Source organism: Megalobrama amblycephala, linkage group LG6 (genome assembly GCF_018812025.1).
Source record: "Megalobrama amblycephala isolate DHTTF-2021 linkage group LG6, ASM1881202v1, whole genome shotgun sequence".
Taxonomy (NCBI): Eukaryota; Metazoa; Chordata; class Actinopteri; order Cypriniformes; family Xenocyprididae; genus Megalobrama; species Megalobrama amblycephala.
Window position 1 is genome coordinate 19817530 of NC_063049.1, and position 25122 is coordinate 19842651.

General features: G+C 38.7%; 1 protein-coding gene across 1 annotated transcript in view; it reads right to left on the reverse strand.

The window, feature by feature from the left end:
- Window positions 1-2906: 2906 nt before the first annotated feature.
- The window catches only part of znf804a (zinc finger protein 804A), a 70529-nt gene continuing 48313 nt past the window's right edge, over window positions 2907-25122 (reverse strand). The window contains exons 2-4 of the mRNA XM_048193256.1: window positions 12630-12773; window positions 9007-9137; window positions 2907-8538 (exon numbers count right to left, since the gene is read on the reverse strand). Coding sequence (XP_048049213.1) covers window positions 5514-8538; window positions 9007-9137; window positions 12630-12773 — 3300 coding nt within the window. The 3' untranslated portion in view covers window positions 2907-5513. The remainder of the gene's footprint in view (window positions 8539-9006; window positions 9138-12629; window positions 12774-25122) is intronic.

Genomic DNA, 25122 nt, shown 5'->3' on the forward strand with positions numbered 1-25122 from the left:
ATATACCACACACCTATAGTATGTATGTACTTCAAAAATGGTTCAGATGTAAGATCTACATCAAATTCAGTTCATATAAAGGGATTCAGATACAGCAATAGTTACTAACAGTTTGAACTACTAAATAAAAACTGATTTAAAGTTAAAAACCTACACTGTAAAAAGTAATACGCTATATCTACTCTATAAAATTTTGGCAACAGATTACAAGCAATATTATTAATTAAATTCACCAAATAGAATTGTGTTAGAATTAATCGAATCAATTCCTTAAATGTCAACCATTTAAAATGAGTAAAATTTAAGTAAAATTTAAACAAAAATATCTGAATAACAGAAAGATGTCAAAGATGAATTTAGATGTTGATTCTATTGAAAATATTTGGTCGCCATTATGGTGATCAGTGTTTCATTTAGTTGGGCAGTGTGACTCTTTGTTTTTTATGTCAGTTTGTCATTTTTGTAATGGTGTTTGCTAATTTTACACATTTTAAATGGTTGACTTTTAAGGAACTAGTTTGATTAATTCTAACTCAGTTCTTATGTTGAATTTAAATAATAATATTGCTTGTAATCTGTTGCCACAATTTGTTTTTTTGAACATATTACGTTTTACAGTGTATTCAAACTAAAGAATATGTGTATCTCTGTAACAAATCATACAAGCTGCAAAGATTCACCTCAAATCCTGCTGATCTGATCACTCATCAGATAATTATACACCCACTTAATATACATTGCAAAGCATTTACAGTCATGGTCTATATGCACATTTTTATGAGAATTACAGGCAATATGATATGCAGTACATTTATTCATTTATTTTTTGCTGCATGACAAATGATAAAACTGATAGTTCAGATATTAAAACATTTTTACATATCTCATGTTAGCACAGACCCTACCAAATCTAATATTTATATAGCCCACTGTGCATTTATTCAATCTATGCAGTGCTGTATATTATTGCGCTAAGCTGCTAGGCAATCGGAAACCGCCTACTGTTACTATAATCAACTATATGGTGGAAGAATTGTTTATTCCAATAATTACTAATCATAACTCTTTACTGCACACAAGTCATAGATTTTACATGGGTAAAGGGCTATTTGGCAATCCAGCTCATGCTCTGTCTAAGAACATGTTTTAGCCGTGGTCAAATGAATGGCCTGTCATGGTTTATTGGTTTCATATTCATTAGCCTGGAAACCCTGATTCTTGAATGTGTTTAGATGTTTATAGTATTTGATATTTCTTTATACGCTATTAATTTTTCATGCAGAGACTTGAGGCAATGAAATTTGTAAGCTTGCTACTGTCAAATCTGCTCTTATTGAGGTTAGCAATAACTTTCTTGACAATTTATTTGACTTACTGTGGGATTCGCTGTAACACGAGCACTTTAAGAGTCCCAGGCAGTCCCTATGAAGAAAAGCTACAAAGAGCTTCACTTGAGGTCAGACTTTAATACACACCACAGACGGTGTCTAATAAAAACCAAAGCCAGATTTAATAGTTTATAGTGCCTAATTCAGATGCTTCTCTTACCATTCAGAGCCACACAGACTATCCTTTCATTCTGTAATAATGAGGGTGAAATTATCCAGGAGCTCATCTTCGTTCAGTAATAAAAAAAACCCACTCTAAAAGAATGGAAGCGTTAATTAAAGTTTATTTAAAAGCTTGACAGTCCTGCGTGAGTCTGTGTGTTTTGCAGTTTCCTGCATCATTCTCTTGTGTATTTCCTTGACCTTGTGAGGAAAATAAAAAGAAAGGCAACAAACAAAAAGGATAACGAGACGACACAAATGAGATGCCTGGATTGTTAATTGCATCCCCAATATAGGATCCATCCTCTGAACGTGAGACTCTGATCAAGCGAACAAACAAGATGACTACGATAATGCTCCGATTCTGATGAATACGAGATCATGATTAGACCGGTACAATGCTCAGATTGCAGAGAATGCTTTTGTTTGAGGGTAGCCAGGCATTTGTTTATCCCTGGCTGTGAGAGGCAGTGCCGTACGTGGGTGTTTGTAAAGAGATGGTCCATAAGTCTGCAGGCAAGATACGCTCGGAGGAAACATAACATTCTAGATTGCAAAATGTTGCAATTTGCTGGTTTTATATAACAAAGGCTTTATGCAAATGCTGCGTGTCAGGGTAGGTAAAAGGAAATAAGTACAGACGTTAGTTGTTTAGCTGATTTCTCACGAGTACATGAGCCCGACAGCCATCATCCGGGTCGTCCAGGTTCAGGGAGAGGTGCTTAAACAGTAGTGTGGACAGCAGGAAGACCATGTTTTAGCTCTGTGGGATAGAGGTAGCGGGTGAGAAATCGTTTGCATCCGTTCCAGGGAAACAAAATGGCACAAGGGAGTGCTGTGACTGGGCCTATGAGTCACAAAGTATGAGGAAATCTACCGAGTGCTGTTTTGAGTGAAAAAGGTCGGCACACAAAACGGCTCAGAGAGCCTCCGATTGTAGCCGAGCAGAAAGAAGGTAATGCTGTCTAACAACAGAGGAGCCTTGGAGAGATGTGACTCAAGGACTGGAGGGGAAATAACAGCGGAACATCTGAGCTAATCAGTCTCATACAGGATGGCAGAATAATTCTGCATAATGATGTCACTCTCTCAGAGAGCTGCTGCAGGAGGCTGCCGAATGGAGTGTGAATTTTAAGCCGTGCGTAGTAGAAGCTCAAGCTTCCAATGGTCTAACACTGCCTCAGAGTTGCTAGAAAATGACCATAGCTGTCTCGCTCAATAACCTCTGCATCGCTTGTGCGAGACCTTAAAATGAAATATTCAACAGTTCTTTCCTAGCAGTGACAAAAACCCTGGATTTTCCCCGGCTTCAAAAAGCATGCATCTCCAGTGTGTTTGTACTCATATACTGTGGACTTTTTCACCTGAGTGTGTGGTGAACCCAAAAACACAACTTAAATGGACACACATGAAAGCAAGTGCTTGTTTCTTTGTTTTATTACATAGTACTTTAGCATCATTCATTTGGCAAAGTGGCGTAAAAAACATAGTTGTTTTATCTTATCTAAATAATTCATACATACAGGGTACCTGGCACAATAAAAACATAAAACATATGTACATGTACATTACATATTACATGATTTATAAATAGTACTGATTTACAGCATATACAATTTTCCAAAGCATGTTTTTTTGACTGCGGGGAAAAAAAAAAAAAGTATAACATTGTGCATTTACACAATTTCCTATGTGTTTAGGATTCAAGAATCAACATGAATTAAGAAGGGGCAATCTGGTGGTATTGGGGGATTTGTTGAACTGATGTTACAGAAAAACCAGTCTCTACACTACTTTTATTTTCATATACCACCTCATTTGGATGCAAATGTGTACATTGAGTAATGAAATTACATGCTTTTAAGATATTCAGAAAAAAAAAAAAAAAAAGCTCTGCTTAAATTCCTCCACTGGGGCATTTCTAATACAGAATCAGTCTACTTAACATTAACAGATTCATTATTATTATTATTTACTCATTAGGCATTGAATACAGCTATTACCTGTTATTATTGTTGTTATTATTGTTTAATTTGAAATAACCTTGATTTCTAAGTCCTGTTCACTAGCGGTGGTGCAATATCATTGTGGAGCTGTATAGCTTTTCATTTGTTAATTTTTCGGTTTTAAATAAAAAGATATCTAATAAAAAAACATATGGTTGAGCATAATTATCAAGTATTAAGTACAGTCTACTTTCCATATGGCTATTTGCAAAATCAATAAAGCTAAGTCATTTATTCCAGTTCAACACATCTCCTTTGAAAATAAAAGGATTGTGAGAATTCAAAGACACAGAATTTCAACTGTTCTTCTCTAGCTAACTTGACTTGCTTTTGGATTCAAGTATCTTAGAAGTTAGTATTTTAAATAAGTAAATGAATCCTTCTCTTGAGTTTAATCTCTTTCATCTGATGCAAGCAGGAGAAATTGAATCCTTTGCTAACAAAACCAAACTTCTGTTTTGGAGTTACCCTGAAGCAGGATTTCAATAAATTTCAGTTAAATATTTGTTAGAATTAATCATATTACCAGCATCACCAAGGCTTGTTATGTTTTTTTCTACATGTAATATGTAAATCAAACCAAAAATATTAATGAATTGAAAAGGGGAATTGCCTTAGTTGTATATGCTTATTTTGAATAACTGTTAATGTTAACTTTAACTCCACATGGTAGACCATTTGGCTGTGTATGGATATGTAAACCATTTAGATTTACACACTGGATAAAAAAATATATAGGTTAGGAAAAATTAAAAAAAATCCTTAAATAACTGCTACTGGGCAGGGTACTCCATGTTCTACAGATAGATCTAACCTATGTTCTCCTAATCCAAGCAGGTTACAATATGAGGGATACAGGAAACACCCATGTAAGGATTTGCACTTGGTAATTTTTGTGCTTCTTTTCAAACATTTTAGGCAACAGCATGTAAGATCTACAATTTGAAGTACATATTAAACCACACATAACACATTCTGTAGTCCGAACTTAACCGTAATTCTGTGTTTGTTTGTTTGTTTATTCACTGCACTGAGGTTAACCATAATTAGCAAAGTAAGAAATATAATTTGCCCATATCAGTTCAGCTTTCGAGTCACATTCAGTTCCCCATTACATGCTATGGGCTTTTTGATTTGCATAAAAACTACTCATAAAAATGAGCATTATGTATGTGTTCAACACGATGCTGTTGTAGCACATGGTGCATAGCGCTATTTTGCTGCATTCCGCTAGCCTTCGACAGGCACAGCAGCATTATATTTAAAGTAGTAATTACCATCGTACACTAGTGCTAGTGTGATTCATTTTAAATGCTGTCACACATGACGAATGTCTGTGTTACATCAATTCTCTGCAGGTTTACTATGGAGCTCTGAAAACTGCACATAATAACGCTTTGACCCTTTAGGACTTCCTGTATTCATTTCACTACAGATATGCAACCATCATATATTCTATTGTTATTGTATATATTATTATTATAACAGTATTTTGATATTATCTCTAAGTGTATATAGACTAAAGCGTACATATATACTATGTATTTATAATATTTTATAATTTATAATTTTGTAATTCTACAAAGATGTGCACCTAAATTGTATCAAATGATCATGCTCCTCTTAATCCAATAAAATGAAGGTCTTTGAGGTGATTAAAATCTGTCAAAATCTTCTTAACAACAAATACTAATAAAACAGGTACTGGATTTAATCAGGTAGGTGAGTTATATATTTCCTAATAAAAGTGTTATGCAGTTCTTTTCTGCAAGAATCTCTACTGACAACATGGCACAGAAACAGCATCCTTCCCAAACTGCAAATACAACTCTTTTGTATGTTACTCAAGGAAAACTTCCTATCTCAAAATTCTAACTAAGGGAGCAGTGCTGCGGATGTTTCTCTTGCTTCTGCAGTATAAAATAAATTTTTTTGTTACACAGAAATAGCTGTGGAGCTAGAAGAGAGGCTGAAGGGGAATGACAGCATGATGAGGGGGCAACATGGGTGGAAACATGGCAGGTCGTGGCAGGGCATGAAACGTCACAGTCATTGGGTGAATACTAGGGGGAGCCACTACCGATACCTGCGGAGGGGTCACGAAGGGAGGTGCAGTGGGCCGACAGATCTCCGGCCCCAGGGGGAGTCGAGAAACAGGCACTACCTGGGGGTAGATAGGGGGTTGTGGGGGCAAAAAAGCGCTGTGGTGCTGTAGAATGGTGTGACGTATTGTGATGGAGCCAGAAGGCAGGGAGGATGGCAGGTGAACTGGATGGAGAACAGCAGATGACATGGGCAGATGTGGCCTGGATAGGACAGATTTGAGCTTGGTAGGGAACACCTGCTGGTGTAGCACCTGTCCATGGCTCTGGATCTGCAGGAGACAGTGTCTCTCCATGCTTTCTGAGGGGGTCTGAAAAGATGCAGAGGGTTGGAACAGGCTGCTGGTGGTGTGGAAGCACTCCCTGCTCAACTTCTCCTCAGCCTGAATGCCTAGGTGAAATCTCTGCGGCGGGGTTTGAATGCTGTGCTGACATGATTTGTCGTGAGTGGCTTTTTCAGTCCTCTGCAGGGCTAACTCTCTCACATTAAGCAGGCAGGCCTGAGCAGCCGCTGAATACGTGTTACAGTTCTTTAAGGGGGTTTGTGCTGCTTTAGACTCGCTACTGAGGATGTTACTACTCTCCTTTGTCGGCTCTTTCGAGAGCTTTGAATCTGTCTCCAGTAGAGTTAGACTGCCCTTGGTGCATGAAGCATTGATCTCAGAGGAGGAGCTCAGTTGCCAGTCACTGCTCTCGACCACAGTATGACCCAGGGCACTGCTAATGGAAGTAAATGTCTGAGGATCAACCACACTGCTCTCTACATCATCAATACTGCATGAGATTTGGTCTGACCCATTCGAGCTGTCACACTCGCCTTTTAAAACAAGGCATTTCATGCTTGACTCCTCCACAGCCTTGTCCTGTTCTTCCAGAACACTGTTTTTAACAATGGGACATTCATTTGCAAGACATGGGGTTTGATCTTGGACATGTGACCGCCTCTTTCTTTTCCTCCCAATCCCATGCTCACAACAGGCAAGTTCTGTGCACCCATCAGAAATCTCTGCGGGCGACTGACAGGGGTCGTAAGACTCATCTCCATCACTTAAAGAATCTGTTCGTCGTCTTTTCGAACTTTGTCCTTCACATGGTCCATCTCTGTTGGTCTCTAGTGATGAAGGCGTCTCCTCTCGGCACCCTTCAGCTGCACTGGATCTCTGAGAGTGAGATGTGTCCTGGCTGCGAGAACACTGTCCTATGGTCGTTAGCTCCCCTGCAGTTGGATTGTCAGGCTTTTCCCTGCTGTTCCTAAGCACCTTTTCACCATCAGCACAGAACTCATCAGAGAGAATGGTGCAGCCCGCTGAGCCGTTTACATCGGCTGCTGCCTCCTGCCTCTTGCCTCCCAAGCCTTCCTCAACTACGGGAGCTGTGCTGCTGTCCTCAGCCTGATTTTGAGCTGATTGCTTTGACTTCTCTAATGGATGCACTTGCTGTGAAGTGGCGCCGCTAAATTGGCTATCAAGTCCTTCCACACACTCAGGTCGTCTGTGGAATTTCTTAGATTTCACCATATTGCTTTCTGTTTCCCGGTATCTGTCTCTCCTCCTCTTCCGTCTTCTACGCTTCCTTTTGCAGTGGCTCCTGTAATGACGTCGATCCCTGGTCCGCAATTTCTTTTCCACCCTCTTACTTGCATGAATCCAATCTTTTGAATGTCTACACCTGTCATGTGTTTTCAGCCTGACACAACTTTCTGTGTCACTTGAATACTGATAACACTTTCTGACCTTGCCTTCAGGTCCTTGGCTGGGACTGTTTCTAAGGCTGGCTGTGGATTCCTCAATGTGCTTGTCAGAGTGGCAGGATTTGAAACCTGAGCAGACAGATAATTCCTCATCAGTTTTGGGCTCAGTCATCTCCTGAGTGTCAGCAGACCTTCTAATCCGTGACCTCTTGAAATCAAAATGGAGGGGGTTGCAACTGAAAGACAGGGATGGCTCTGTCCTTGTGAAGGTCACCATCTCGGAGGGCCACTGGAAGATGGTGTTACCATCTCTGCTTAGGACAGAGAAAAAAGGCTGGCTGGGTTTTGTGAAAGAGTAAGGTGTCTTTGAAGTTGCATCCTCCACTTGTGTTTGTTTTTGAGCAGAGTCATTCTTAGGTGACACATCTGAGAAAGTCTTTTCCGGAGGTTCAATGATGGTTGAGTGCCCCTCCTCTGAAATGCTGTTCTCCTCTACTGTCACATCCACCGAGGTCTCAGGTTTACTTTCAGCAATGCTGCTTTTCAGGCTCTCAACAGAGTCCTCAGAGTCAAGAACAATATCAGCACTGTTTAAACGAAAGGGGGAAGTGTTTATGAGGGAGACGGCGGGACTGGGCACATCCTCTGAGTAAACGAGCAAAGCACACAAATCTGAGGCCGTTGACGAGGGGCTCTCCCTCTCCACAGGCATATCTGATGACCCCTGACTTCCAGTGCTGTCACTTTCTTGGAAGTGCTTGCCCTGCTGTGTGCCAGTGCTGTAAATTGCCTCCTCACAATTTAGTACTTTTTCCTCCATGGGGGAGCCGGGGAGGTCAAGCTCAACAGGGGGTGCTCTGAGTCTTTGTCTGCGGTTCCGCTCCATCGATCCCTCCTCCATACTCTCACAGAAAACCGCCGCTGATGACTCAAGCTTAATAGATGCTTTCTTTGGAAAGGAAAAAGAGAATGCAATTTTGCGTCTGAAAGTTTGCTTTTTGGCCCTCCCATTGTATGGCCATGGTGACTGCTTACTAGCTAAGCCACAACTGCTGGAATGGATCTGACCCCCTGAATCTTGAGCTGCACAGCTGTGGTTCTCTTCTTGGGCATCATCACAGCAGGACTCCCTGAAAGAACCCTCCACTGCCACCGTAGTAGACTTAAACATAGGACCACTTCCTGGGGCACTGCATCAAGAAAGAGAGGAAGAAAACACAGACAAAAACATGAAATGCATGTGCCATGTTCATTTACAGTTTTAACTAACAAAAATAGGGGGGAAATGAGGATTGGACTCCACAGGGAAACATGATGATGGTATCCAAAATGACTTCAGAATCAAATAACATATTGTGCTTCATGTGCTTCAATGAAAACAAGAACATCTGAAAATTTATACAAAGGAGTGAACAAGATCAATGTGACAAAATTGCTTATTTGATTAGTGACTTTAAATCTTTATTTACCTTTTTAATATTATTCTCTTTATTTCCATGTTTAAAAGAATGTTTCAGATGAAAAAGAGCAGATTTTCTTGACTTTTAGAAGACCCCATTCTATATATATATATATATATATATATATATATATATATATATATATATGGTACATTTTATATAAATATGGAAATAACAATTTAACAAAATGTCCCCCACCATTGCACCTCTCTGCGTTGTTCAGCAAGCTCGTGTAGGCGTCTGAGAGCTCTCTCCTGTTTCCTCTCATCCTTCCTGGATTTGGAGGCCACGTTGCGGGCAAACTCTCTCTGCTTCAGTTCCTTCAGCCTCTGAGGGGGGACAAAGAATCTCTCGTTCATTCACCTATCTCAGTATGTCAACTACGCCAAAGCAACAAAAGTTATTTGAATAATAATCCTCTTAGAGACCACAAATCTTTTTTCCATGCTTTAACAACCTTTTATTATAAAGACTGGGTATTGCTGTGTAGCACACATTGAGGTATACACAACAAAAAAGATTAAAAATCTCTTCAAGAGAGAAGGAAGGTAATTAAGGTGTTTGCACACCAATGTTATGTTTCATCAAATCCATTTTCTCTGCAAATGAAAAGAAGCTGAGGATGAGGTTGCTAAACTCCATGAAATTGTCCTATTTATTTTAGATAAAACTCAGTGATGCTAATTTGCATTTGTTTCCTGGTCTGAAAGGCTTTGTGCTTTGAATGCAAGATTGATGGAAGCTGCCATGAAGGCCTGATGCTAGGGCCTTAAGTGCATCTCAAGCAGTGAAATGTATTGATTAGGATTACGTCTGTACATGCAGTGATAATCTAAATTAACTTCCATTAAAAATTCACAAGGATATGATATTTATGGGTGTTTAAAGACTACATTCCTTTTGAAAGCACTAGATGTCTCCAAGCAACAACCAGCTCTAGAACAGTTATCACATCCAATTAATCCTGAAAGCTTTCTTTCAATTATCCATTAATAGTTGATGCTTAGCTTTAAGACAGATGACGAGCTCTTCTGAAAATCATTTTTATAGCAGAACGGACTATGTGTTGTACTTGGGCAAGGTAGACTTTGTGCTAGCGATAGCTGAGAGTAAAAACAACAATGGTTTCACCAGGCAGCCAAGAAGAGTCATCTGGCCCAACATTACGCATTCCACTCAGGTTGCACAGTTATACACAGTTCAGTGGCGCTGTAACCTCTCCTATTTGAGAAGGCTTCAGTGATTGCATTTACCGTGGCTGGGGCTCATAGTCAGGGGAATGCGAGGCGGTCACATCAGATATAATTTTGTCATGTTAAAGGGCCGCTCAGTGTGGAGTGGGCACATCAGGGTAACTAGTTTGATCCCATCAGGATAGGGTCTCTTTGTGCACCTGCCCTCTATCTTTCAGCACCTATCTTGTCGCTCTCTGCTGGCACAGTATGGGCAAACTCAGGCCTGATCCTCTGCGCTGGTTCACTGTCAGCCAGCCTTGCAGAAAATAGCAAACAGGTTGGCGTGGGCTATATTTATTTGACTCTCAGGTGCATTACTTGGAGGAGCAGCTCTTCATTGATTGTTAATGTATTTGGCGAGAGAAGCTCTGGAATGAGCCGTTAATGCATGTAGCCTGTATTTCACATGACTGGATGTGGTTACATCATTTATAGTAGGATGCAGCCCTGATGTGAGAGAGCTGTACTGCAAATACCCTGTGAAATTCTTTCATGTAAAGTGGGGGCAGACATGACCGACAGGCCACTTGAGAATGAATGAAAATTTTAACACAGTAATTTTTTGACCGGACATGTATCCTTAATTAAAAGCAACATTGAGACCAGTCGAAGGCAGACAGTGAAGGCTTGGCAGTGGTGATTCACACATTGACAGGAACACCAGGCTTTTCTGTAGCTCTGGGCTTCCTGTGGGGCCATGAGTCTCCCATACTCTATTATATTCTCAGCAGACATGCTCTGCCAGCTCCAGAGGGTTGCTGGGAAATTGTGCTATTCATCCATCAACCCAATTCGTTGAGAAGCTGTGCTTGCACTGTAGAATAGTTTGAACTGTGCAGATAGGAGGCCATGCGACAAACACATCTGAAAGACACAAACTAACAAGTGTAGCACCCATATCAGAGAGTGAGGGGGAGTGGCTTTTTCCTTCATAATCCATTCATTTCGCTCCTTTTGCAGTGTTCAATAGCAAGGTCATGGGTGGAGGGTTTGTAGATGGTGTTCAGTCAATAGTTCAGTGAGCCCTGTTATTGACAGCGCAGCAGGCCCCAGAGACTCCATGCATTTAGTTTCTGAGTGAGTCAGAGCACAGGGGTCAGGGCCGATATCAAACAGCAGGACAAGTGGTGGAATTAAAGCTTTAACTTGCTATTAAAGGTTACACTGCTATTTTTGGATGCTGCTGGTTCTTAAATCAACATATACTGAGTGTTCTTCCACCCTGCTCTACCTACATCCATCCATCCATCCATCCATCCATCCATCCATCTGAACGTTTTTTTGTCAATTAACTTTTGATTGATGCACACTGTAAAACTGAACGGTGAAATTAAATAAAATGAGTTCATTTCACTCAAATAATAAAGTTCATTGTACTTAATAGTTGTGTGAACTCAAAATTGGATTGTAGTAAGCTGAACTCAATATTATCGAGTTGCAGCAGATTTCTAATTCCCAGCATGCTTTGCGTCAGACTGTATAAGGAAAATAAATGTTGAAATTAAGCGTTATTTTGTGTGTTTTTGCTCAAGATTACCATAGGGAGACATAAGTTAGTGTTTGGTGTTGTGTTGTTTTTGGGATTCACAGGGAGTTCTGTAATGTTAGTTTTGTAAGGTTACCATTTGGTGAAGAGTAGAGCCTGTGGTTTGGTTGAGGATGGGCTGCAAAACTGTATGTTGTTTGATTATATACATAAAAGTATATAATGACAGTCTCTTTGATAGTTAAAATTGCATGTTTTATTTGCTATCTAACATTTAACCAAGATCTGAATGTGATGTTTATGTAAATGAGCTGTATGTAATTAACATTATGATGAGTGGGGCGAGGCTGAGAACTGTGGGAGCGAAGGAATGCCGGTGACATGATTGTTAATGAGAGACACCTGTGCACCACACTGGCCCTGCTCCGCTTCCGCGACTCTCGGCCCCACCCCCCAAAATTTAAGTTCTACCAACTTAAAAAAAGACTTAGTTTACTTAAATGTTTTGAGGTAACACGTTTCCTCAAATGTTTTGAGTATACTGAACTTATTGAGTTTGACAGTGCACAACACTGCTGCAAACATGTTCTTGTTGCTTTCTACGATTTGTTTGCAAACTAGCACTTTTGTTCACTTGTAATACTGAAATGTGTATAATATTCAAATGCCTCAGTGGACCTGGATACGGGTGGTACTATTAAGCTATTCTCAGCAAAAGTTCATGCACGTTGGCTTTATGGCTTAATACATTTGCAGTGCTTAAGAACAGGTCAACAAAACTAGCACACTAACTTGTTTATGCAGAATGCAGGGAAAGAGGCTTAACATTGTCTTGAGAAAAGAGGATAAACAACAGGAGCAAACAACAACAAAGCACTTGGACTTCCAATTGTCCTGCCTGCTTTTGATCTATGGCCTCCTAAATTAAAACTCCATAAGACCACCACCACTCCACTGACTCTGAGTCGAAGGGGAAGCCATTCATCTTGTGCTGCACACGTGTGCTACAAAATCCATTTGTTGTCATCTTCTAAAACACTCTATTATTGCTATGCATTGCATCAGAGGAAGTCTCAAGGGGCAGAAAACAGGCCCATTACCTGCTTGTGAGCGTGGTCGTACGAGTTGATGTGGTTGTCAAACTCCTGATGCTTGTAATACTGTTTGTCACACAGCTGACAGTAGAAGTTGGCCTTGAGGTCCTCCAGGGCTTTGGCCAAGGTTTTCCCCGTCTCAGCATAATCCTGGAGCAAAGGTAAACATCATAATCCATCAGGATAATAGCTTTCAACTTGTTAAAAAACATTTTATGAAATCACATAATTTAGAGACACTCTAAATGTAATGTCCTTGAGATGTAGTAGATGTTTTTGTGTTTTTGTCTTCCTTATGACTCAACATCATATAAATATACTAAAAAAGAAATTGATGGGGAAAACCATAATACAAGACAGAAATTGAAATGTCCTTTTCAATTACGTTTCTATACACATACAGTCATACATGAGAATTTTTCCTATTAATACAGAGAGACTCTTGTCCCTCAAGAAACTCTTTTTGTTAGATATAGTCAAATAAACTCACAGATATACACACAGATATTAGTAGACAAATTTATATATGCACAGTACACATGTTGCTGTCATACTGATATATATTTATAATTTGAGAGGGTGAATATTTGTGATGCTCTTCTTTGAAAATGATGCTCATAAAACCAAACTCAGCTCCCATGATGCCAGCCTCATTTTCTTCCTCTTCTTTAATACTCTTTATTAAATATTGATTTACAACAAATCTTAGATGGGAATACTTTCACCAGGGGCAGATTGTATTTCAAATCTAATTTCTTTAAAGCTCTGGATGTATGGAAACTTGCAGATTTAAAAACAAGATCTATTCCCAAAAGGTCTCCAATCCAAATGACCACAGGGAAGAGGAAAAGCACTTCCATTTTAATTGGAATCAGTATACCATAAAACTCTTTGTAGAGTCAAATGTGAGCCTGTCATTTCTGTGAAAAACAGCATGCAGAGAAGGACTAGTAAATCAGCCAAGGATGATTAAGTCAACTATCAAACTTGTCAACCAGAATGAGATGGCCAATAAATGATATACGATTGTCATCATCAGTCAAAGCTGACAAACATATGTCTGCTGTTATTACTGACATGATCGTGAGCTTTTCATAAAAGCATCAAACCCATCAGACTGAGAAACAGGGAACCCCGGCCCATTCAAATGATCTGATGCCTTGTGAAAATAGTCTGTCTCTCACTCATCTTAGGTGAGAATACGCTACCGCTAAACACACGTCTGTGATATGCAAAAATAATAACATCCCTCTCACTCACTCCCACTGTGAGACAGCATGAGACAATTGCCGTGTAATTGTACTTAATAAGTGGCTAGCTTACAGGTAATGAAAACTGAATCGCTTGATTAGCTGGATGTGCTAGGGAAAGTGACCCTTATTTTCTTTAGCTCAATAGCACTGGAAGGTTAGACCAAAATCGTTTGCTTTATTTCAGGAAATGGTTACTTATTCAGGGAAAGTCCTTCTGTGAGCACCTGGACTTTTGTGAAGCACTTAAGTTTTTATAAACTTATTAGCAACCCCCTGGATCTGAACATAACAGTGGAGTCAAGGGGGTTTTCACATAAAAAACTAAAATAAAAAAACAATCCAAGTTGGCTTTAGCAATTATTTTTCTACTTGATAGTGTTTGGGAGCGAAATTAAACAACAGAACGTATATGTGGAAAGAAGAAGAAAAAACACCAAAAGCAAGTGATGTGGTGTGAAGCTGTGAACTCATTTACACAGCAGATAGATCTAATCACTGCATGGGGGAAAGCAGCCACTTAACAACAACTTTGTGTCAAGCTGAGAAATCCCCCATACCTCTGTTCCTTTCAATATTTCAAAATAGAATGAGGTTGTTCTCAAGGGCATGTGACCATAGGCAAAATCTGAGGGTAATAAAAGAACATTACAATAATAAAAAACACATAAAACTCGTGATTTTTAGTGGTAATTTCTTAGGCAAACATCACTATTACTGTTTCTCATAGTTAGCACTTAGATAATACTTGGGTAATTTAATACTTAGTATTAAATTACCACACATAATGCATCTCCCGCTGTTTATAGGGACATAATTGATACTTGAAACCATGCAGATTTCTGAAGTTGTTGCAGAATTTAATAAAACAGGTGACAAAAAAAGACTTGCATTGAAGGAGGGACCGGAACCATATCTAGTGAATAAAATATTATAGAATTTTGGGGGAGGGCTCTTGTGCTAGTGCCCTGGCCAGTGTTGGGGAAAGTTACTTTTTAAAAAAATGCATTACAATATTGCGTTACTCCCTAAAAAAGTAACTAATTGCATTACTTAGTTACTTTTTATGAAAAGTAATGTGTAACATTACTTTTGCGTTACTTTTTCTAACCTGGGCTGGGCTTGATCTGTTTTTTTTTTTTTTTATATAACATCAAAAAAAGTTCTATTTTTGGCAAATGTAAAAGCCCTTTCACACCAAAAGTGAAATGCATATTTACGCCTGTACAGTAGAGGGCGCAGCTCAAACAAACCTTTCAGCTGTGCTGTCATTCTAGATTAAAGAACAGGATACAGCAGAAGGAAGTTCAAAAACACTAATCTAAAATAATTTTTGCTTATTAATATAGTTGAATTGAATCATTGAAGGTCAGCAGCAAAGACATTAGTTAATAAAGTGAGATTAAATAAAGTATATTTGCATAATTTAATATAGTTAATTATTACAAGTTTGCATGAAACTCTGAGATTACTGAATGTTTTCGTGGAAGTGAGATGAGTAAATATATGTTCACATTTAGTCTAGAACTACAATAACTAACATGTTCACACAGCGCATACAACACCTCTGCACTTTATTTCTCTCAACATGGGGACAAGGAGAGCTGTCAGTCAATAAATGTGAAAAAGTAATGAGTTAATTATTTGAAAAAGTAACTCAGATATTTTGCTGTAAATTGAAAAGGCAATGCGTTACTTTTCTAGTTATTTGAAAAAGTAATCTGATTACGTAACTTGTAAGTTACTTGTAACGTGTTACCCCCAACACTGGCACTGGCAACCACCTAGCAACACCCAAGTCACCACCCAACAGCATTGCAACACCAACTAATCATAAATAAATAAATAAATATGTGGGTAAAATAAATTATTTTTGTGACTAAACTAATAACAGAGTACTATAATGATTACATTATGAAGTTTGCTTTTGTACTGGCACGTCGGTCTCACAGCAGCAGTCTATCCTACTGTTGTTTTCTGTAGGCCAAGCCTAAAAATCAACAATCAATCAAAACTTTCCAGCACATTAAACACTGATGCCTGCTATTGTGATTTCTGTGCAAGTGATTGCAGACTATGTGCATTATATAATCAGTGTAAACGATTGTGGTACATTTGCCACATCCGATGCCCTAAGTGAAACTCCAACCTCAGCTCAGTAGATGTTAAGGTGCAATGTCCTAAAAGAATGTCCTCCTTATGGACTAGACTAGAGCTTATCTCTTTTAGATAGTCTCAAGACTAATCTAATACAGGGATAATTAATGCGGGCCACATTTAGAAACATTTTGCAAACTAAACATCTGTCTTTTGTTTAATATTTGTAGCAGCAGACTTCAGTCTGGCATTCTATTAAAACATCAAAAGACAAGGGTATTTACATACAGTGGATTACTGCCTGACTTAAAACAAATCCTGCGATAGGTTGACACACAGGGGGTGTTCATATAAATAGCACACTTCTGAAGCATCACAATGCATCTCCAAAATCTGAAGCGCTACTTAACATGGCTTCTCTTTTGTACTGAACATCAAGCACGAGAACACGAACCGTTGAAGATCAAGTGGCTCTTTATGCATTTGCGGGACTGCCTAACAAGGTCAACCACAAGGGTGGGAACCACAGAGCCACCTCACATCAGAAATTTATTGAAACATAAAGACAAAATATGATTGACATGAGGGTACATGAGTGGTGATCAGAGAGGCTGTGATTGCTCTTTTTATAGCACACCTGGGTTATGAGTGATGTCTTTTATGTGGCAGAGAAAAGGGGCAATTTCTGAGCGGAGGGTAGAGAGAGCGTATTTTGGTCCAAGTAGACACAATAAAGATGGTACTTCACAAAATCACATTAAGCGATTCATGAATTAAACAGTAAAATAAACCCTGTCTCAAATGAAATTAATTAAAAACAACATGCTGATTAATTAATGCACATTTCCTGAAGCCTTAGAACAATATCTAGTCAAGAAAATCAAAAATGCAATTTCATCAGGGATCATTTCATTTTTACAGATTCTCGCATAATTTATGAGGAAATAGAAAATATTAACTTTGCTCACGGGCAAATCTGTTGTAAATCTCATGCATATTTTCAGCCTGTTCTAATGAAGACTCTAAAGTCTTTTACAATAACCAGCAGTGATGGCAAAACACTTTGTGACAAATCACATAGATCAGAGCTGATCGTAATAATAATGTCATGAGCACAGCATCATGTGATTGCCCATTTATACATATATATATATACATACCAAACCTACTTAGTATTCAGCAACACTGATACACGCATGACAGTCAATCCTACCAGAGGACATTTAAAACTGCAGTCCGTAAGTTGTAAGTTTTGCATCTTTGTCGTCATCTCTGTTTGAAACCTGCAACTGCACTTATTTGTGGAATTATCATCTTTAGGTGGGTTGTGCATTGGCACGTCTCCTCAGCGCAGATGAATCTAATGTTTGCTGTCAGTCACCACACCAGTGTGAATACTGTACTTCGGAATCACAGATTGTAGTCTTGTATGACCAAAATAAGAATTTTCACAGGAAAATGTCATCAAATACCACGTCTGCCACTTTTGTTCTGACCAGCTGAGAATACAATAAATCGCGCTGCCAATGGAGATTAAATGTAATGGATCACGTCAAACTCAAATTTCCCATTACAAGCTTACCATTGTGAATCGGGCTAAGGTAAGGAGATAGTTTTGAACACTGGCTGGTTATGTACATGCTCAAAAATTGATTTTGGATAATTTTTTACCAATAAAAGTTACGGACTGCAGCTTTAAATATAATAGCTGTATTAATAAAATTATTCTATTAGTCTTATAGTATTTCAAATTAATTAATATTAATTATGTATTATAATTACATCAATAATACTCATTATTATTAATATTTATATGGGTGCAAGAAACCTTGACTAACATTATAAGTGGGGGAAAAAATTTATTCTAGAAGGATAAGATTAAAAAATGATTGCATATGGCCCTTTTACACAGTTACTTTTACATTCTTCATCTAATTACATTGTTCTGTGTGTTTAAACAGTGTCAGTCATCAAAGAGCCTGATTCAGTTCTTGATTAAGTATCACATCTTTCACGTCTTTTAAAATCAAAATTATAATTAAAATACACACTGTGTACACTAGTTCCACTTCAAGCTACAGCAAACAGCAAAAAACCACAACACTGACTCTGCTGGCTGGCGGAACAGTAGCGTAAATGTATTTTGACATGATCCGCTTGTTTCTGCCCACTCAAGTAGTTTTTTTATAGGAGTAATTTTACTCTTCCTCGAGCAGATCGGTTGTGATGGAACATTGACTGTACCATTCTCAATACAAACTCCTCTAATAGCACACCACTCACTACTACTTCTACAGTGTATAGACGACACAATACAAGGTTCAAGCCACACTTCACGGCAATGCAAGTTGAAGCCATTTTCAGAAACTGCACACTGACTTTGAAGCAGCGTAATAAACCCAACAGGCTCCAGCCTTAATAATGATGCAGTGTCATTTTACGCTGAAGACTGCAGGAGAGCGAGATCTCTCCGAGCAGACGCTTACATCTCTCCTGTTGTGATTAATTGTATCCCTTCTGGTGGGATTCCTGTTGGCTGTTGTTTCTAAATTGCTGACACACACTGAATCTATCTCCATTATTGACTGAAGAGTCTCCTCTAGAGGGCATGATGGGAGCTCCTGCATTTGTCTCCAGCTCTCGTTTGCTGTAATGTGCTCTTCCAACGACCACCTGATTACGACACGTAATTGTATGAGGATTAAGAAAAAGTGTTGTGGGTGTCTAGGGAGCAACACATTTGATAAGATTTGTGATAACACAATTTTCAGCCAACGACTACACAATGGCACACTGCTCCTTGGACAATGTAACTGCACTAAAATCTGCACTAGAAAGTACACTATGTGAATGGTGTTTTGGGTAATTTGGATAATTTTAGTGAATCTGTGTACATTTATGTAAGAAGCAAGAAAGTCAGATGCACCACTGATTTGCACTGAATTGATGGTAAGGCAAGTGACTGTTTCCCCAGGCTTAAGTAAATCACAAGAGAATCACTCTTGAACTTTGTATATTGTAACTTGACTAACTTGGAATGCATTTATTCTATAAAGGCGAAGAGGGTACACTTTAGCATCATTTAGCACAGGGTTTCAAAACAGCCTTCAGCCATGTTTTGTCATGTGAAGCACTTCATATCTGAGCCAGGCATTACATTACCTCTGAATAAACACTGCTGAGGAGGATATACAGTATCGCACACTGTATAGCAGTCACTGAATACTATTCATATTCATTAGCTGCAAGTTCTTTATGCTGTGAATGCATAAACAAACAGGTGCTTCTCACTTTTGCATGTATGTTTCTTCACGTTTTTATTATAAAAATTAAGGCTTGGGTTTAGAATTATCTGAACTATCAACAATAAATTAAAGGTGCCATTGAATTGAAAATTTAATTTACCTTGGCATAGTCGAATAACAAGAGTTCAGTACAAGGAAATGACATACAGTGAGTCTCAATCTCCATTGTTTCCTCCTTCTTATATAAATCTCATTTGTTTAAAAAACCTCTAGGTAAGACTAGGTAAGCAAGCAAGGACAACAGCGAAAAATGGCAGATGGAGCAATAATAACTGACATGATCCATGATAACATAATATTTTTAGTGATATTTGTAAATTGTCTTTCTAAATGTTTCGTTAGCATGTTGCTAATGTACTGTTAAATGTGGTTAAAGTTACCATAGTTTATTACTGTATTCACGGAGACAAGAGCCGTCGCTATTTTCATTTTTAAACACTTGCAGTCTGTATAATTCATAAACACAACTTCATTCTCTATAAATCTCTCCAACAGTGTGTAATGTTAGCTTTAGCCATGGAGCATACTATCAAACTCATTCAGAATCAAATGTAAACATCCAAATAAATACTATACTTACGCGATTAGACATGCTGCATGATAAATACTTTGTAAAGATCCATTTTGAGGGTTATATTAGCTGTGTGAACTTTGTTTATGCAGTGACAGAGTCGAGAGCTCGGGAGGGGGCCGAGAGTGCGCGATTTAAAGGGGCCGCAACCTGAATCGGTGCATTTCTAATTATGCCTCAAAATAGGCAGTTAAAAAAAATAATTAAAAAAAATCTATGGGGTATTTTGAGCTGAAACTTCACAGACACATTCAGGGGACACCTTAGACATATTACATCTTGTAAAAAAACATTTGATGGCACCTTTAAACTGCCATGACAGCAAAAACTTTTGTTGAGTTTGAGTTTTTTTGTAGATAATTGATCATATATTTGGAAGTCAAAGATTGAAACTTTTGTTTTGCTACAATTGAACTCAAAATAATATTTTCATTCTGATTTTTAAAGCATATTGTGAGATTATCAGAGCAATCTCTACCCTGTAAAAATAATTTTCTAAATCAGTATTTTTGCTTTAAATTTTCAGTAAACATCCTAAAAAAACAAAGATAAAAGTAAAAGCAATTGCCCAGGAAATTATTTATTTCCGAGAATATACTTAAATTTTTACTGGAAAATAAATAAGACCATTTAATAGTTACGGACAGATGGGACGGAGACACAGAGGTGAACGTGGATGGATGTTTATTGTCAAACAGCATACAGAGAAGCAGGTAAGTGAAACAGATGGAAGTTGCGGAGAGATATTGGTAATGATATTGTCCTTTGTATTGCAGGAACGTGGATCTTGGAAGGATGGGTGATCGTCGATGGAGGGAACACGCATAGGAGGTAAGTTGACATACACAGAGACAACAAAGCACAGAGACTGAGGAAACACGCTGGAGTGGAACAGGAAGGAAGCTTGGGAGTCTTGGCGATATAACATGAACTAGTCCTTTACGTGTGACCGTATAAACGAGACCGGACACTGACTGAACTGAGTGGAGTGCTTATATGTCTGGTGTGATGAGGTGCTGATGGGGAACAGGTGTGTGTGTGATTAGCTGATGGTGGAGTGAGTGCAGGTGAGGGCCAGGGAGGATGATGGGAAATGGAGTCCAGGACAGATGAAGACTGTGACATTAATGAGGTTTATGCAAAACGATAAATGCCAGTATGGTAAGAAAAATAAACGTAATTGTTGTTTTAATAGTGTTTCAATATTTCTACTGGACATCAATACAAAAAGGAGTAAGAAAATGATCTCTGAAAACGTTATGATTTGTTCCTGCTAAATTAAAACTCTTTATTTCACATCACATTGTGTGCACATTGTAGTTGTTGAGCACAATAGTCCATATCCAATAGTCCACAACACTGTACATTAGTTCCTTATTCTTGCACCACTTTTAAAAATCATATATTTGCTGGGTTTTGCACCAATTTCCAAGCATCCTTTTTTTTTTTTTGCTACTAGTAGTTGCAGAGAGTGGGTTGTAATTGGAGGCTGTGTAGACTGTAGACACAAAGCCTGGAGAGAGAAGAATCCCTGAAGACCCAAGTAAATGATAAGTTGACTGGGACAAGGCTGATTTAGGTGCTAGATGAGAATTTCAGCCTTATACTCTCGGTTTATACATCAGGGATCTGTAAGTGTCTCATGTGAGGTTTTGTACCAAAGTGATCTGCATTACAATTTGGCCTCTATAAGCACTAGCCCCCCGGCCGGCACTGGGAGAGGATGTAGTTGAATTAAGACAAGAGAGGAGAGGGAGATCACACACGCGCACACACACACACACTTATACGCAGGGCTGAGTTAAAAGCTGGTTTCCATCCGCTTTGTGCCTGTGGATTTGGGGCAGGGAGTAAAAAGAAGAATTCTCTTGTAAAGACTACAATCAAATGCCCTTGACTTGCAGCTGCAATTCCTATAGGAAAGTTGCACAGCACCCATTGACAAGGTAAAAAGTAAGAAAGACGCAAAAAAAGAAGAGAAAGGGTGTGGGACTACGCTGACAAGCAGTCAGAGGAGATGTGCCTCCGTTTGACAGCTGCTAATTTTCCTAAGGTTGCCCTCCTATTGTGAGGGAGGGAGAGATGTGATAATTATCATCTGCAATCAACTGAGGTTATGAAGGGAACAGCGTATGTTTTTCTTTGGCTTTTCAGAGACACGACACGGGAGCTTGGATAAATCACAGGGAGCATGCAGCAATTAGAGGGACGTTTTTCTGCTTGATGAAGCTGAGCTTGATAAGCCTTACCCAAATGTCTCAAAAAAAAAAAAAAAAAAAAAAATGCAGCTGTAGTCAGGTGCTCTGGAAATTGTATCTGAGGAAAGAACAGTGAGCGCTAAAACAACCTGTCAAAAATAAAGAAACACAAAAGACACAATTCAAATTACACATGATTCCCTTTCATCCCTAACAGGTAATATTCGGTTTGTATTGATCCTGTGTGCGCTAATTATTGATCTACGGTGTGCCTAGGAAATCAAAGTCAACTCATGCATGCATATTCATTTCATGCATGCATATTCATCTTAAGCATACATATTCATAAATAATTACATGCCGGTATTGTCATTATTATTGCTCCACACTGAAGCTGAAATGCAGTATGAACCGCAAATTATTTTCCAGGTCTGAAAATAAAACCAAATGTTTGGCTGAAGAACAGAAAGGGAAATGGCATATGCAGTACACTACTCAAAATCAACATGAGTAGTTCTTGCACAATCACACTGTTGCAAGCAAATAAGTCACAAAAACATGTGCATAGTGGGTTTGTAGCACATTTTCATTCAGTGGCATGCTTGTAAAAACTGCAATAGAATGTGAGCTGGAACAAACGAGATTAAAAGCAACCCACAAACGACAGTGACGATGAAAGATGACTAATTTGCTAATTCCCTCATTGGCATGATGGTGTGCTGAGAGTGTGAAGTGCAGGACTTACAGGTTTGAGTGTTTCTGTAGCTTGCAAGCTTCAAGCTTGTAAACAAGGCCATTACTAGTGCCTCATTTCATTTTAAGTGTTTTTTACTAGGTTTGAATCTCACACATTTACTGTAGATATCTCACAATCAAACTCTACCCATTTTCTTAATCACTGTTGGAGGTTTATAATATCTGGAGAAACTATCAATGATCATATTCATTCATCTCAGTTGGTCAGTTGGCCAAGAGCTTTGGAGTTTTGTTTTGGGAACTCCCTGTCCTCACCAAAATTTGACCACTCATCATCTGTATTAAACATCAAAGATGGATGAGGGGAAACTTAGTGTGCAAGTGAAGAACAAACCCCTCAAGTTCTACAAGGAAAACCATAAAAGTATGCAATACAGAGAGGACTGTTTTGATTGGCTGTTTTAGGATTGATTACATCACTCCGCAATTTCACATTTAGTGTGGACAAGCAAAAAGGGGGCTCAGTTAAACAATGAAAAAATTGTGAATATTATTTTGATGTTAGTTAATACAAATTTTCATGTCAGTTCACAGAGCATTACCTTGTGTTAAAAGACACAACATTTGAGCTTGACACCATAACTGAAGAAACGTAAAAAATACTCATGTTTTAAAGGTGATAAAGAGGATCTTTTCGTCGACTGAGAAACCAAAGACTGTTATTGAGTTTTTGAAATGAGCGCATGCGTAAGAACAACCCCCTTCCTTCACAGCTCATTTCGAGGGAACGCCTCCCAAAACGCGTGCACGAGTATTGGAACACGAGTGTTTACCACCGGCATTCACTGTGTTGTGTTAGTGGATTCATTATGTCGGACTCACCGCAGGTAACTCATAATCTGCAGTTGTTACTCCTGTCTCCTGACAAAAACATTGCATGCGGCGCCTGTAAAGTGTGGAATGTTACTGGAGCGCGCAGCCGCGCACGTCGCGCACGTCTCGCACGTCTCGCACAAGGAATGTCATGGCAGTGATTGACAAGCCAGAGGGCCAATCGTTTATGCGATGATCGCGTAAAGGATTGGCTGATGTTTTTAAGGCCCTACCTCGTGCACAGATGATGTATATTAATATTATTCCTTTCAGTGCACCTAATAAATAGTCTTTTATCAGTTAGTAAAGACAGTTTCAAGTAATATTGCAAAAATGTATAAAACAAAACATCCTCTGTAGCACCTTTAATCATACTTGTGAACTAGAGTTTGTGAGATAGTGTTGAAGATTTTGAAAAGAACACATACTGTAAGAGTATGCAATGCAAAAAGAATAATAAAAAAAAAAAAAGATAAGATGATATGAAGTCTCAAAAGATTTGTTTGATTCTTTTTGTTGGTTGAAGTGGTTGGTTGCAGTGGGTCAATCTAAGTATGTGTGTATAGCCCCTTTCACACAGTGCGTTAATCCCAGAAAATTGCCATAAAATTGCTAAAGTGCCTTCTATATGAATGCAAACATGTCCCGGGATTGATGCCGGAATCAATCCCAGGATGGGGACCTAGTAACATTGCCGGTGTTGTGGCAAATTATTACCGCCCTTAATGAAGTTGCAAGCTGATTGCCTAATCCTAATTCTACCCCTAATCCTAACCCCTGCCCCACACCTAATCCTAAACCTACCAATACTTGGGGGGTAATAATTTGGTGGGGGTAGGAATTCGGCACAATGCCAGGATCAGTCCCGGAACACGCTTAGTGAAACGGTAAGCAATACGCTAGCTAGTTTATGACCGAATCAGGAAAAAAAAAAAAAAAAAAAAAAACACAAGCGTGGTTTCTCACAGATCATAAGCAAACTTGAGACGCTGCAGAGACATTACACGTCACATCTTGATGTCACGTGTCTTTGCGGGATCTTTACGTGATGTGTGTGAACGCACGCACAAATTCCAGAAAAATCACTGTCAGTGTGAATGAACCAAAATCAAATGATCCCGGAACAAATCCCGGGACATATTATCCATGTATTTTAAGGGGCTTAAATGTCTTTGTGGAAGTGTTTATGTGTACCTGCTGGTTATTTTGATGAATAATATATGGTTGTGTGTATTATAGCATCAAGGCATCAATTTGTGTGGAGGGTGTGTGAGTGTGTGTGTTGCTGTGTATTCATTCATCTCACATCCACTGTGGCTGTTTCTCATTAAAACCAATGAAAATTTAATTGATAGTTCATGGTCACTTTGAAGACATAAATAAAATGTTTGAAGCTCGATCAGATTAAGTTAGGGGTCATATCTTAATTGTGATTGGTTAATCAGGAACCAATCAGTGACCAGGCATACATTTTTATTGATTTAAAAAAGACGACATGTGATGTCTATT